The following is a 13,472-nucleotide window of genomic DNA, read 5'->3' on the forward strand; positions in this document are numbered from 1 at the left end:
CAGTTCTATCTACCCTCTTGAAAAAACGATCCAGTGATGTCTGGGTAGTAGCACTATTTTTTTTTTTTTTTTTTTGGCGGTACGCGGGCCTCTCACTGCCGTGGCCTCTCCTGTTGCGGAGCACAGGCTCCGGACGCGCAGGCTCAGCGGCCGTGGCTCACGGGCCCAGCCGCTCCGCGGCATGTGGGATATTCCCAGACCGGGGCATGAACCCGCGTCCCCTGCATCGGCAGGCGGACTCTCAACCACTGCGCCACCGGGGAAGCCCGGTAGTAGCACTTTTCTTCTCGTCCTAGATGACACGGTAGCACTGGATTGCATTCTGAACGGCTGCTGCAGCCTTCGTGTACCGTTCTAAGTTTGGGTCCTGTGCCTCGAAAACTAACAGTGCCTCCTCAGATGAAGAAAATCCCCTGCCGTTTCCTGCATCGTGAATCTCCTTGGTTCTTCAGCTACTTCTCCCTCTTGTTCCTCTGTGCTTTCTCTGGGCCTCCAGTTCTGTCAGGTCTCCATTAGTAAGCTCCTCGTGTTACACAGCAAGGAGTTCAATGAAATCATCCTCTTGCAGATCTCGCTTGAAATAAAGATACTGTACTACTGTACTCTACACAGTACTGTACGGTACACAGACGCACAGCCACTGGTAGAGGATGCACGCACGTGACAATGTGCCAGACACGTGAACTAACTTATGTGATTGGACAGGCGAATGCGTGCTGCCGTCTTTGAAAGTTCTCAACCTGAAGGTTCGTAGGTAGGGGACTTGCTGTACAGTGTCACGTCATCTGCAAGCAGCGACAGCAGTTTGACTTCTTCCTTTCCAGTTTGGATTCCTTTCATTGCTTTTACTTTGATTGCTGTGGCTAAGACTTCCAAAAGTATGTTGAATAAGAGCGGTGAGAGCGGGCATCCTTGTCTTGTTCCTGATCTTAGAGGAAATGCTTTCAGCTTTTCACCGTTGAGTATGATGTTGGCTGTGGGTTTGTCGTAGATGGCCTCTATTATGCTGAGGTACGTCCCCTCTATACCCACTTTGTTGAGAGTTGTTATCATAATGGGTGCTGAATTTTGTCAGAACCTTTCTCTGCATCTCTTGAGCTGATCATATGGTTTTCATCCTTCAGTTCGTTAATGTGGTGTCTCACGTGGGTTGATTTGTAGGTGTGGAACCATCCTTGCATCCCTGGGATAAATTCCACTTGATCATGGTGTATGATCCTTTTAATATATATTTTGGATTCAGTTTGCTGTTATTTTGTTGAGGACTTTTCATCTATGTGCATCAGTGGTACTGACCTGTAATTTTATTTTTCTGTGATATCTCTGTCTGGTTTTTGTATCAGGGTGATGCTGGCCCTGTAGAATGAGTTCAGAGCATTCCTTCCTTTGCAATTTTTAGGAAAGTTGGAGAAGGAAAGGCATTAGTTCACCAGGTGAAGCCATCTGGTCCTGGACTTTTGTTTGTTGGGAGTTATTTAGTTATTTTTTTAGATCGAGTTTCATTACTGGTAATTGGTTTCTTCATATTTTCTACTTTCTGGTTCGCTCTTGGGAGATTGTACTTTCCTAGAAATTTGTCCGTTTCTTCTAGGTTGTGTTTCTGTGGTATCAGTTATAACTGTTTTCATTTCTGGTTTTATTGATTTGGGGCCCTCTTTTTTTCTTGACGCGCCTGGCTAAAGATTTATCGATTTTGTTTAGCTTTTCAAAGAATCGGCTTTTAGTTTTATTGATCTTTGTTAATGGCTTTTTAGTCTGTATTTCATTTATTTCTGCCCCAATCTTCATGATTTCTTTTCTTCTGCTAACTTTGGGCTTTGTTTGTTCTTTTTCTAGTTCCTGTAGGTATAAGGTTAGGTTGTTCGAGCTGTTTGTTTCCTGAGGTAAGCTTGTGTTGCTCTAAACGTCCCTCTTAGGACTGCTTTTGCTGTGTCCCATAGATTTTGGCTTGTTGTGTTTTAAACAGCATCTTTCTTGACCTGAGAATGATGTTCTTTTTCTGATGAGAAAAGGCCATGGACACACCGTTACTCTAAATTTTTTCACTGAGCAGGCAGGTGTATAATGCCTGAAAACAAAAAATAAAACACCAAGAGAAACGACAGGCAAGTGTGCTTCCTCATTTATGTTGTCCAGCTGATAAATCAGGAGCCTGGAGGCTTCGCTTTCTGGCTGAATCCCTTTGGGCCAGCCGAGTGGGATGGCTGTCCGCGTCCCCCACGTGTCCACAGCCACCATGTTACTTATTGCTGGGCAGGTGTTTTGGCCAAAGCTCCCCCAGGAAATTCTGTTAAACACCAGCACTCTCTCCCCAAACCCTAGGTTGCTGTGTGGAGGTACAGGGGAGACCAGGGGGCTTCACAGCCCGTGTGCCAGGCCTGGTGGTTTCTTGGTAACTGTGAGACAGAGGATGTTAGAATGGTGAGCTGGTGGAAGAGGGGGGGCGCTGCTCAACCTGGCTTCTCTGAAGCCCACATTTTGGGGTCAGAAGGGCTAATGCAAGGCACACATGGGAGAGCACCATGGGTGTGTTGGCTTGGAGACGTTCCTCCTGGCCACGTGGAGCGTCCAGTCACCTGAGGCTAGCGGCCAGTGTCTTCACTGGTCTGTTAGAAGGATGATGGTAACAGCAGTAGTGTGGCTGTGGGGTATGTACACCAGTGCACGTGTGAGTGTGTGTGTGTACCTGTGTGTGTGTATGTGTCTGGGTGTGTGTGTGTATCTGCGTGTGTGCATATTTGTGGTATGCATGACTGTGTGTGTCTGTATGTGTGTGTGTGTGGAGCTAACATAACTATTTCAAAATGAGTTTTCGGCTGTTAGTAAATACTGGTCTGCTGCGAAGGAAATAGGTCTTAAATACAGTATTACCTATTTCAAGCCATAAGAGATTATAGTAGTTGGAGTCCCAGGTGTTTTTGAAAAACCAAATTCTCCTCCGTGTGGTAAAACTTAAGTAAAAAGCGGGCCTTATATTTCATTAAGCCCGTTTGGTGGTTTCTTGATTAAAGAAACATATACGCCCTGTGGAAGAAGTGCTTAGCTTTGTTTATATTTGCTTGGACTTAGAATCTCCTGGAAAAATTCCCTCAGGAATACTGGTGGGAGGATGGAGAAGAACATGCTCCGTTTCTGCGAAGGGTACCTGGTCTGTCCTCTGCAGACATGGCGTGGAACGGTCATTGCCTCCCTCGTATGACTTAATGAAAGCACTTAACACGCCTGGAGAAATAGTTTCATTATTGAGAGCTTTAAGTGTGCAGTAGTAGCACTATGTCTAAAAAACAAGTACATACGTTAGTCTTAAAATACTTTATTGCTAAAAAATGCTAATCATCATCGGAGCTTTCATTAAATCACAGGCACACGTCATTTCAAAAGGAGGTATGCCTGTGATTTTAATATCTGGGCTTGGAAAAGTCATGTTATCTCTGAACTTGCCTTTTTAAGTTGAAGATCGTTCTCTTTTGATGGCTTTCTTTGCGTTAGCAGTCTGTAGTATGAATCATTTCCTGCACTCAACCAGGGGTCCACAGACTCGTCTCGCAGGGGGCCAGACAGGATTGACACCTCAGGTTGGTGGGCCAGTGTCCGCGGCAGCTGCGCAGCTCTGCCGTTGGGAGCAAAGCACACAGCCATGACCGAGTTCCCGTCAAACTCGAGTTATGAGCACTGAAATCGGAATTTCGTATCATTTTCACGCATCAGGAAGTAGTCTTTTGATTCCGTGCCCTGCCCCGCCCCGCCCCCATTAAAAAACTCTAAAAGCCGTCCTTAGCTCACGGGCTGCGGTTTGCTATCTGCGACACTTAACCGGTGATTGAGGATGAAGGTGTTCACAGGGGCATTGCCTGCTGCTGCCTGCTCTGGACCTGGTCCAGCCTGTGGGTGTGGAGCTGAGAGATGTACCGCGGCGTGGAAGGTTTTCTGTTTGGGGACAGGCGTCGTGTGGGTAGGACTCGGTCCTTTCAGCCTGCCCTTGGAAAGCTGCTCTTTGAAATGGGAAAACTTAGAGGCGCCGCACCCAGGGGTCTCGCTCCTTCTGCCCAGGGCCAGCCGCTCCTACGTGCATTGTCTCATCTTGCCCTTTGTTGCAACATGACTCTAAAGCACGCTGTTGCCTGTGGTTCTTGTTTCCTAGCTCTTCGTCCCAGGACCTGTCGAGCGGCCTGTGGGAGCAGACGCATCTGCAGCGCGCCTCTGACCACTTCAGCTCCCTGGGGAGCGTGGACAGCCTGGACCAGCCTGCCCAGTCCTACCCGTCCGGGCGCCTCTCGGCTGCCAAGTCCAACAGCAGCATCGACCACCTGGGCGGCCCGAGCAAGCGGGACTCCGCTTACGGCTCCTTTTCCACCAGCTCCAGCACGCCTGACCACACCCTGCCCAAGGCGGATGCCTCCTCTGCTGAGAACATCCTCTACAAAGTAGGCCTTTGGGAGGCCTCCACCGGAGGCAGCGACCGGCAGGGCCTGGCTGCCGGCGACCCTCAGTGTGTGGACGAGAGGCTCGGGTGCTTCCCCCCCAGGGTCCCCTGTGACAGCAGCAGGAGCCCCAGGCCCGAGGACAGCCCTGAGCCCAAGCTAGCTGCTTCCGGGAGGTCCAGTTTTGGGCCAGTCTGGTATGTTCCCGATAAGAAGAAGGCCTCTTCGTCCCCTCCTCCGCCCCCTCCCCCTCTCCGCAGTGACAGCTTTGCGGCCACCAAGAGCCACGAGAAGACCCAGGGCCCTCCATTCTCAGAGGCGGCCACCACGCAGCACCCTCCGGGCCTGACCCGCGCTCAGTCCCACAGCGACTGGCGACCGGAAGCGGCCGATCAGCCGCAGAGACCAGCGCGCCTGGGCGACGGGAGGAGAGCTGGAAGCTCGGGCTGCGCGCCGGGTGTCCCCCTGGACTGCGGGTGGCCGCCGTGCGACAGCGGGGCCAGGGCCCTCCCGGGGGCCCCCAGCCGGCTCCAGGCCTCCCTGTCCAGCACGGACGTGCGCTGCCCGCCACCTTCGCCCGCGTGCCAGCACCCGCGCCACTCCAGCGACGAGAGCCCCTTCTTTCACGAGGGGCCCGGTGCCGCCACGTGGCTCAGGGAGCAGCCGCCTGCCGAGCGCTTCCCGGATGACAGCCCCGCTCCGGTGGGGCGGCCCAGCGCTGGCGACCAGAAGGGGGACGGTGGCGCGCAGAGCCGCTACTACTGCGTGACCTCCACACGCGGCCCGCAGGGCGGCGCCCCGGCCGCACAGCCCCGCTGCTACCCGCCCCGGCTCGAGGGGCCCCCGGGCGCCTGGCAAAGGGGGAGGGTGGCGCCGGCGGACAGGGAGGCCGGGGGCCACTGCGAGGGAGCCGAGGAACCGCCCGCGGCCGGCCTCGTGGAAACGGCGAGTGTGAAGAGGGTCGCAGGCGGCTTCGCGTGGGGCCACGCGGGCGGCGAGATCTGCCCCCTGCAGACGCCCATGCTGCACTCGCTGACCCAGGAAGGGGCGCGCCGGCCCGAGGCCGGCTACGAGGGCGCCCCGGAGAGGCCCCCGCCCGAGGCCCCGGCGGGCAAACCCATGCGGAGGAGCGACCGTTTCGCCACCACCCTGAGGAACGAGATCCAGCTGCGGCGAGCCAGGCTGCAGAAGAGCCGGAGCACGGCAACCCTGGCCGGCGCCGCGGAGGGGGACGAGACCACCGCCGAGGCAGAGGCGCGCGACTGGGGGGTGCAGCCGGCAGGGGGCGCCCGGGAAGCCGCCTTCTCCAGCACCTATAAGGACCACCTGAAGGAGGCGCAGGCCCGCGTCCTGAGGGCCACGTCGTTTAGGCGCCGCGACCTGGAGCCCAGCCCGTCGGACCCCGACACCCTCCCTCGCGTCTGGGAGGCAGCCCCGGCCAGGCTGCCCTCGAGCGCCGGCGGCGCGCTGCATGCTCCGCGCATCGCAGGCCGGAGGCGCTTCACGGCCGAGCAGAAACTGAAGTCCTACTCCGAGCCCGAGAAGATGAACGAGGTGGGGCTTGCGGGGGATGAGCGCCCGCGCCAGCGCCCCGCACCTCCTGACGAGACCGTGCGCACCTTTGCCGACAGGTGGAAGTTTTTTGAGGAAACCAGCAAGCCCCTAGGCCAGCGGTCGGGGCTGAGGCCGGCACCCTGTGGGTTCCCCAAGGAGAAGCCAGCGAGGCCTTGGACAGCGGGCCCCGGAAAGGAGGGAAAGGTGGGGAGATCAGACTCACCTCAGAGGCTGGGAACCTTTGCAGAGTATCAAGCCTCGTGGAGGGAACAGAGGAAAGCCCCGGAAGCCAGGAGTTCTGGGAGGTACCACTCGGCAGACAACATCCTGGACGTGGGTCTGGACCAACACGAGAGGCCACAGTACATCCACGGAAGGTCCCGGTCGTCGCCCTCGACCGACCTCTACAAGCAGGTAAGCGTCCTGCAGGGAGCCAGGACAGAGCCACCGCAGTCCCATCTTAAGGTGCGTACAGGACAGCCCCAGGACATCATGGCCCATTGCCGTTGTGACTTGTGTCCAGCTGTCTGAGCGTTTACGTGCACCAGCTTTTCTAGTATCAGCACCTGGAGACAGAGGCGATACGCTCATGACAATTGCGAGTGCCCTGTTTTCACCCACGTCTCGAGTTCCCAGCCTCATTGTCAGCTCTCGCTGAAGCGGTCTTTCCCTTTGATTAGCTTGCCCTTAACATACAAAGGGAAGAAATTGGGGGAGATGATAGAAAATGGCAAGCACTCCTCTGAAATTACAAGGGGCGCGTTATAGCACGGCTTAAGGCAACCTTGATGTCACTTGTGCTATTAGTTTTCTTCTTAGTCCCTTTTTGTGGTGAAATATTTTTAAAGGTTGTTCTGGGGCAAATGTAATTGGAAATGCAGTGTGTTAAACTATTTCACTTTTTTTAAAGTAGGAGTTTTGATGGTGAAAGTTGATGGGAAGCTTTCTGAAAAGCTGCACATTTGTATCCATACCTCAAAGTCCATAGTCAGTCTCCCTCTCCCACTCTCTCTGCTTTTTCTCCCCCTTCCATCTGCATTTGTACATTTCAAAGAAAAGATTTCCTGCAGCATCAGATGGAGGTTCTTTTAAGAAAAACCAGCCATCAGTTTGTTACACAATAATGAACGTCCGCATGTGAAGACAGGTGCAGGTTTCTGTGTGGCCCCCTGGTGCAGAAAGGCCTGCAAACACCGCGACCGTGTGCCCATGCCCCGTGCAGTGTGACCGCTGAGAATTCCATGCTTGATCGGTCAAGAAACAAGGCTCCCAGACTCCAGGTCCCGGGGCTTGAGGTTTCGCTGCAGGGAGCCGTGACCAGCTGGGTTTGATTTGATGAGGGTTTGGGGGCCAGTGTGTCAACACAGGTTTATGACCCTCACGTAGGAGTTCTGCTTCCTGCCCAGAGCCGAAGGGGACGCACGGTCTTGTTGAGTCTTTTTGGTGAGACGCTTTGGAGAGCCGGGCTCGCGGGTCCCGTGGCCGGCTGACGGCAGGCGGCGTCACTGCCTTCGTGGTGCGGGCTCACAGGGCGAACCCACAATGAAGGGTTCGTGATCACAGAGGTCTCGGAGGCGGTGGCTTGATGACCGGGTGTCTCATTGTGCCACCCTTGGCAGGAAGCTTCTGTGGAAGTGCGACGGCAAACGGAGGACCCCGGTGCGCGCAGAGAGCTTTCTTCCTCAGTCCAGGCCGAGGAGGGACGCCCCACCCCAAGGTAGGAGACTCTTGGACTCGGGGTTACTGAGAAGGCATCTTGGGGTGGGCTGCGTTATGGTGGGTGAGTGCTTGGGCGTCCGGTTTCCGCCAGACCCGAAGTGGCCACGAACCAGGTTCAGCTTCCAGCGTCCCCAGGACCAAGCCCTCAGCGCTACAGCACTGCCGGCGGGAGAAGCATCCCCAGGGCGGGGACGCTCTGAATGCCATCGTGGCAGTTTTGGATCTTAAAACAGCTGCTGTGTTTTCCGTACAGTGGAGTTCTTTATGTTCACAGAACGAGAAACCCAGCGTAGTGGCTTGAATGACGTGCTTTATCCAGAGCGGCCATCTGACGGGATGCCTTAACGTCGAGGGCACGGCTGGGTTGCTGGGTCTGGAAATCCACATTGTCTGGAAGGATTGTTGGTCAAAGGACGAGGGCAAGCCTTTCTCAATTGGCCTTATGTACTGACTTAATTTTGAGCTTTAAAATAGAAATCGAGTCGGTTGGCTCCCCAGGAGGGGATGAGAGCATCTGAAAGAACGGAATGGCAGCAGTGTTACACTGTCACGTGCCCTGATTCTCCAGTGTGTCCAGTGTAGCTGTGTCACTGTAGTGAGGGTGGAATTTAGGTGAAATACATACTGTCGTCTGGACCCTTATCCACAAGGAGGGCGGGGGAGGGAAGTGTAGGTCACTGCAGGAACTGGGGTACGACCTTATTTTAAAAGGGCTGATGGAAGAATGGAAGCAAATTTGTACACAGTAGGGTCGCTGAGTGCATATCTTTCTGTTCCTTGAGCATCTCTGGGAGTTGGCGTGCCGCTCAAATTAAACACCAACCTCAAAATTGAAGATTCTGTCCCAGAGATGACCAGTTTAAATGCTTGCTTTTGAGAGCCTTACGTAACGGGGTTTTATTTCATTTGGCTGTCAGCTGAGCGCTGCTGGCCTTGAACAGGAGTGCCGGTGGCTCTGAGGGAGCAGGCATGGTGGTCTGTGTGTGCATGTGTAGGATATGGTCGCAGTTACTTACCAGTCTGCACGGCCAAGACCAGAGACCCCGGGTGAGAGAGGAAGGTCCGTGAATAACACACGTACAGAGCTGAGCTGTGTCTGAGTGGCACAGTCAGAGCTCCATGGCTCTGGATTGCGAGCAGCTCACGTGCCAAGTGCCGGCTGTCCTCTTTATCAAAAGCCACTTCCGGGCCCTGCTGCCGTCGTGGGAGTGCGAGCAGTGCTGTAGTGCGGTGCGGTGCAGTGCGGCGGGGACGTTCCCCGCACACTCGGGCGCGGGCTTCGCTGCTGCACGGAGGCCTCGGGCGTTTATCCTGCAGAGAGACACGCATGTGGTGCTTGGAGTTCAGCTCTCCTGCTGTGAAGAGTCCTAACACATGGCTTCTAATGTACATACCGTGTGTGTGTGTGCGCGCGCGTGCGTGTGTGCGGTAACGGCACTGTCGGCAGCGAAGGGGTCAACGGGAACGGGGGAGGGACCCCACGCTGCCTGTCTCACAGCTGTGTCCTCTGGCAGGCTGCGTAACCACTCTGACAGAACGAGTTCCAGAAACTTTCTGCTTTTGAGCTGCAAACCCAGCAATTTTCAGAATCATTGTGTGTGCTTTTAAAGAGTGGTTAGACTCAGTGAAATCCTAGATTAGGGATGTCAAAGAGGCTTTTTTTTTTTTTTTTTGAGAAAATGTTTATCTTCTGAAGGAGCAGCGAGGAAGAGTGCCCTTGAAACGTTAAATGGGAGAAAAAAGAAATGAAAATGCAGGCAGGGACTGTCCTTTGCTCACCAAAACCCAATCTATAATGCAAAGATTTAAAGATGCCCAGTGTTTTGCATACATTGATGTAACATATCTGTGTAAAGAAATCGAATCGCTGATCTGTTAACGGGAGCACGATGATGAAGACTGGCTTCTGTTGTGATGCCAGAAGAGCGTCGAGAGAACATTTATGCAGCAAATCGAATTGAGAACATTTTTGTGAGGTTCAGGATTCTGTGTTCCAGATAAAGTAGGACAGAGGTTCTGCCCCAGGGGACCTCCCAGCGTAGGGGGGACGGAGAGACACCAGCACTCAGCACTGAAGCGATGATGCGTAATTGTCATCTTTGTGAAAAGTCACGGGATGGTTCAGAATCTTGGAGGGACGAGGGTGAGGCGACTTCTGCCTGGGGGTTGTGGACACGACGGTGGTGTTTGAGCAGGACCCAGGCCCTCGGGAGAAGATCTGACAGCGTTTGCTTGCCTCCAGCTGTGTTCGCGTGGGAGTGGCCTCCTCAACCATCATGTTTCCAGAGCCAGCGTCCACTGTTTTTGGAGGTTTTGCGCCAGATCTCCAAGCTCAGGTGTCCTGCCTAACGGCAGTCTGCTCCCTGCCCCAGTGTCACGGGGACCTTGAGAGCTCGGTGCAGCAGTTTACGTGGCTGCCGTGACAGACTGCTGGGGTCTGGGCGGCATCGGCAACAGACAGGCATTTATTTATTTATTTATTTTTGCCGTACGCGGGCCTCTCACTGCTGTGGCTTCTCCCGTTGCGGAGCACAGGCTCCAGACGCGCAGGCTCAGCAGCCATGGCTCACGGGCCCAGCCGTTCTGCGGCATGTGGGATCCTCCCGGACCGGGGCACGAACCCGTGTCCCCTGCATCGGCAGGCGGACTCTCAACCACTGCGCCACCAGGGAAGCCCCAGACGGTTATTTTCTCACAGCTCTGGAGGCCTGGGTCTAAGCTCCAGGTGCTGGCAGGGTGGGTGTCTCCCAGGGCCGCTCTCGGGGTCTTGCAGGCGGCCGCCTTCTCCCTGTGTCCTCACCTGGTCTTCCCTCTGTGTGTGTCTCTGTCCTGATCTCTTCTTAGAAGGACACCAGCCAGATTGGATTAGGGTCCCCCCCATGCCCTCATTTTGCCTTAATCACCTCTTGAAAGAGCTTCATTCCATCACCTTCTGAAGTCCTGGGGGGTTAGGACTTCAAGGTATGAAGGGGGGAGCAGAGTTAGCTCATAACACTAGGAGGAGTGTCTCTGCTTCTCTCTAACGCCTTTAACCGGTTCTGTCTGCTGTGTCCACTCTCTCAGGAAGTGTCCTTTCATTGTCCAGACAAGGTCACGCCTGATGTCCTAGCGTTTAAAATAAAGGAGCTGCCATCCTAGCGAGCAGCTGGTGAAGAGGGGAGAACAGTGAAGCCCCTTTGGAGGGCTGTTGCCGGCGTGGAGTTGCACACACCCTCGGGTGGGTGATTCCCTTTCTAAGGGTGACCTTCTGAGCAGACGCCCATCGCCCTGTAAACGGCGTATGGGGACCAGGGCCTTCTGGTGCCGCCTCTGCCGCTTCTCATGGAGCTGCCCCCTCGTCGGCTGCTCTCTCCCTGCCTGGATGGCTGGTAGCGCCCCTGGCAGACCCTGGGCAGAGTGGGGGTGGGGCTCTGTGCTCCTTCTGGATCGTGGGGAATAGTGCTTCCATGTTGGCATGACCTCCTTGCTGGAACTGTATTGACGATTTTAGTATACATGACAGTACAGTGCATGAAGCGGGCTTTCCGTGCCCGTTAGAGGGGAGTCATCAGCACCTCAAATTTGGTACGCGGACTTGTTGGCCAGTGTCGTGTTTTAAGCCTTGTAAGAAAGCTAAGTTTTATCACATGGGGTTCGTGCCCCTCACACGTGACGGTCTTCTAGAGGACTGCGTCTGGGGGGTTCTGCAGACAGGTCTTGTAGGGGAAGAGCCCCGGAGGCTGTGGCCACTGGCAGGCTCTCACTCCCCGGCCTTCTCCCGGCCATTTCTGCCCCCGTAGGAGCTGCCGCCAGCAGGCTGGCTCTGATCTGCAGGCTTGTATTTTGTTGCGACAGATGGGAGGGGAGGGGCGGGGGGAGAATAAGAATAAATCCTAAATCCCGCTAACAGCCAGAAGGTGGAGTCTGTATGAAATCAAGCTCTTTCATTTCACGTGGAATTCATCAACAAGCTAAGTCCACCTGAGGGTCACCTTCCTGTACTTTTGCCCTGAGAGGTGATTTGCGGTACAGAGCTCGATGCCAAGACTGATTTCCATTTACTCCACAGGCTGCTTGCAAGTAGGTTTCAGAGTGAGAGCGTTGCCATCCGAACTGCATTTGTTGCTTTGGGGGAGACGTTTACTTCTCCTGGCCTTCAGTTAGCTAAGGGGCGGTTGAAGCTTTCCGTTCTGAACTGCTGTGCTGGGTAATTAGGAAGCCCACGCTGGCGTGATCACAAGGGGAACCTCAAGCTTGGAAGTTTTCTGGGGTGGAGCCCGGCATCGGCACAGCTCCCTCTCGGGCAGTGCACTGTCTCCCGTGCCCAGAGCCCTTGCTGAGACACAGACCTCCGTCCTCCCAGAGGTGAAAAGCAGCGGCTGTCGGAAGACCCTGGGCCCGGGCTCCGGTGGTGTTTTTACGTCTTGCTCTGTGACGCCACTTTCCCCTCGTGTTTATAGCCGCGTGGCTTCAGGAAGAGCAGAGTCAGGACGAGGCACAGCAGGTTGTTGACCTGCCGGCTTGGTCTCGTGACTGCACGCTATTCTGAAGGACGCATTGTCAGGCGGTGGTTTGAGGGTTCCAGGGCTTGGGGCCCTGGAGCAGAAAGTGAGGCCAGGGAGCCAGGTCCACGGAGCAATGAGATGTGGGCAGAGACCGTGCCGAAATGTTAACCACTGCGGCGCCGAGGGACAGCAATGGAGACTGGGCCCGGGCACCCTAGTTCCGGACGCGGCGGGGAAGCGGTCCTCCGCAGACCCCACTTGTGAAGGCAGCCTCTGCCCTCTGAGAGGGTTCTGACACACGTCGGCTGATTGCCCCGGTGGCTGCATGCGAGTCCTTTGTTGGGGGCGGGGGTGGGGGAGGGAAAAGCCAAGAGTCCACGGCCCCTCTTCTTGGATGGAGAGACTTCCACAGCTGTTTGACAGGATCCTCTGCTCTTTTATCCTCTGGTCTCCTTTCTTCTCAGTTGACTCCTGTCTTCAAAGCTCAAACCCTTGGGACTTCCCTCGTGGTGCAGTGGTTAAGAATCCACCTGCCAAGGCAGGGGACACAGGTTTGATCCCTGGTCCGGGAAGATCCCACGTGCCGCGGAGCAGCTGAGCCCGCGAGCCACAACTACTGAGCCTGCGCGCCACAGCTACTGAAGCCCATGCGCCCTAGAGCCCACGCGCCGCAACTACCGAGCCCGTGCTCTAGAGCCCTCGAGTCACAACTGCTGAGCCCGCGTGCTGCAGCTGCTGAAACCGCACACCTAGAGTTATGCTCTGCAACAAGAGAAGCCACCACATTGAGAAGCCCGCGCACCGCAAGGAAGGGTAGCCCCCGCTCGCCACAACTAGAGAAAGTCCGTGCGTAGCAACAGAGACCCAATGCAGCCAAAAAAAAAAAAAACTCAAACCCTTGTACGAACTTGCACGTACAGGTACTCTTTGCTGTTTTTGCCTTTCTCCAGAAACCCACAAGAACACACCGCCACTCATCATCTCCTTTTGATCCTTCCACCCATGCTTCTTTGCTCGATGCCGTGTTTTAAGTCAGCGTACCATGGTTTAGGGCTGGGATGACCTGGAAGGCGGCCATATGGGTTTAAGTACACCTTATGTTAATGCTCTTCACGGTGGCAGGGGTGTCGGCAAAGTCTCCTCTGACTGCTTTTGAGACGATCTTTGCTGCCTTTCAGTTCTTCTAGACCCTTCTGGCTCGTTGTCTCATTAAAGTGCTTTCCTCTTGGCTCAAGAACCGAATTGTCGGGACTTCCCTGGTGGTCCAGTGGTTAAGAATCCGCCTCCCAACGCA

The 13,472-nt window shown here is 55.0% G+C and overlaps 1 protein-coding gene across 1 annotated transcript in view; it reads left to right on the plus strand.

Moving 5' to 3' along the window:
- Positions 1–13,472, plus strand: part of LOC309817737 (protein Shroom2-like) — a gene marked incomplete at its 5' end in the record, with an annotated part of 133,082 nt that overhangs the window by 79,196 nt on the left and 40,414 nt on the right. Inside the window, 2 exons of the mRNA XM_082647011.1 lie at positions 4,142–6,389; positions 7,595–7,692. Of these exons, the coding sequence (XP_082503137.1) occupies positions 4,142–6,389; positions 7,595–7,692 (2,346 nt within the window). The remainder of the gene's footprint in view (positions 1–4,141; positions 6,390–7,594; positions 7,693–13,472) is intronic.

The sequence above is a fragment of the Grampus griseus genome (genome assembly GCF_964374135.1).
Source record: "Grampus griseus genome assembly, chromosome: Y".
NCBI lineage: Eukaryota > Metazoa > Chordata > Mammalia > Artiodactyla > Delphinidae > Grampus > Grampus griseus.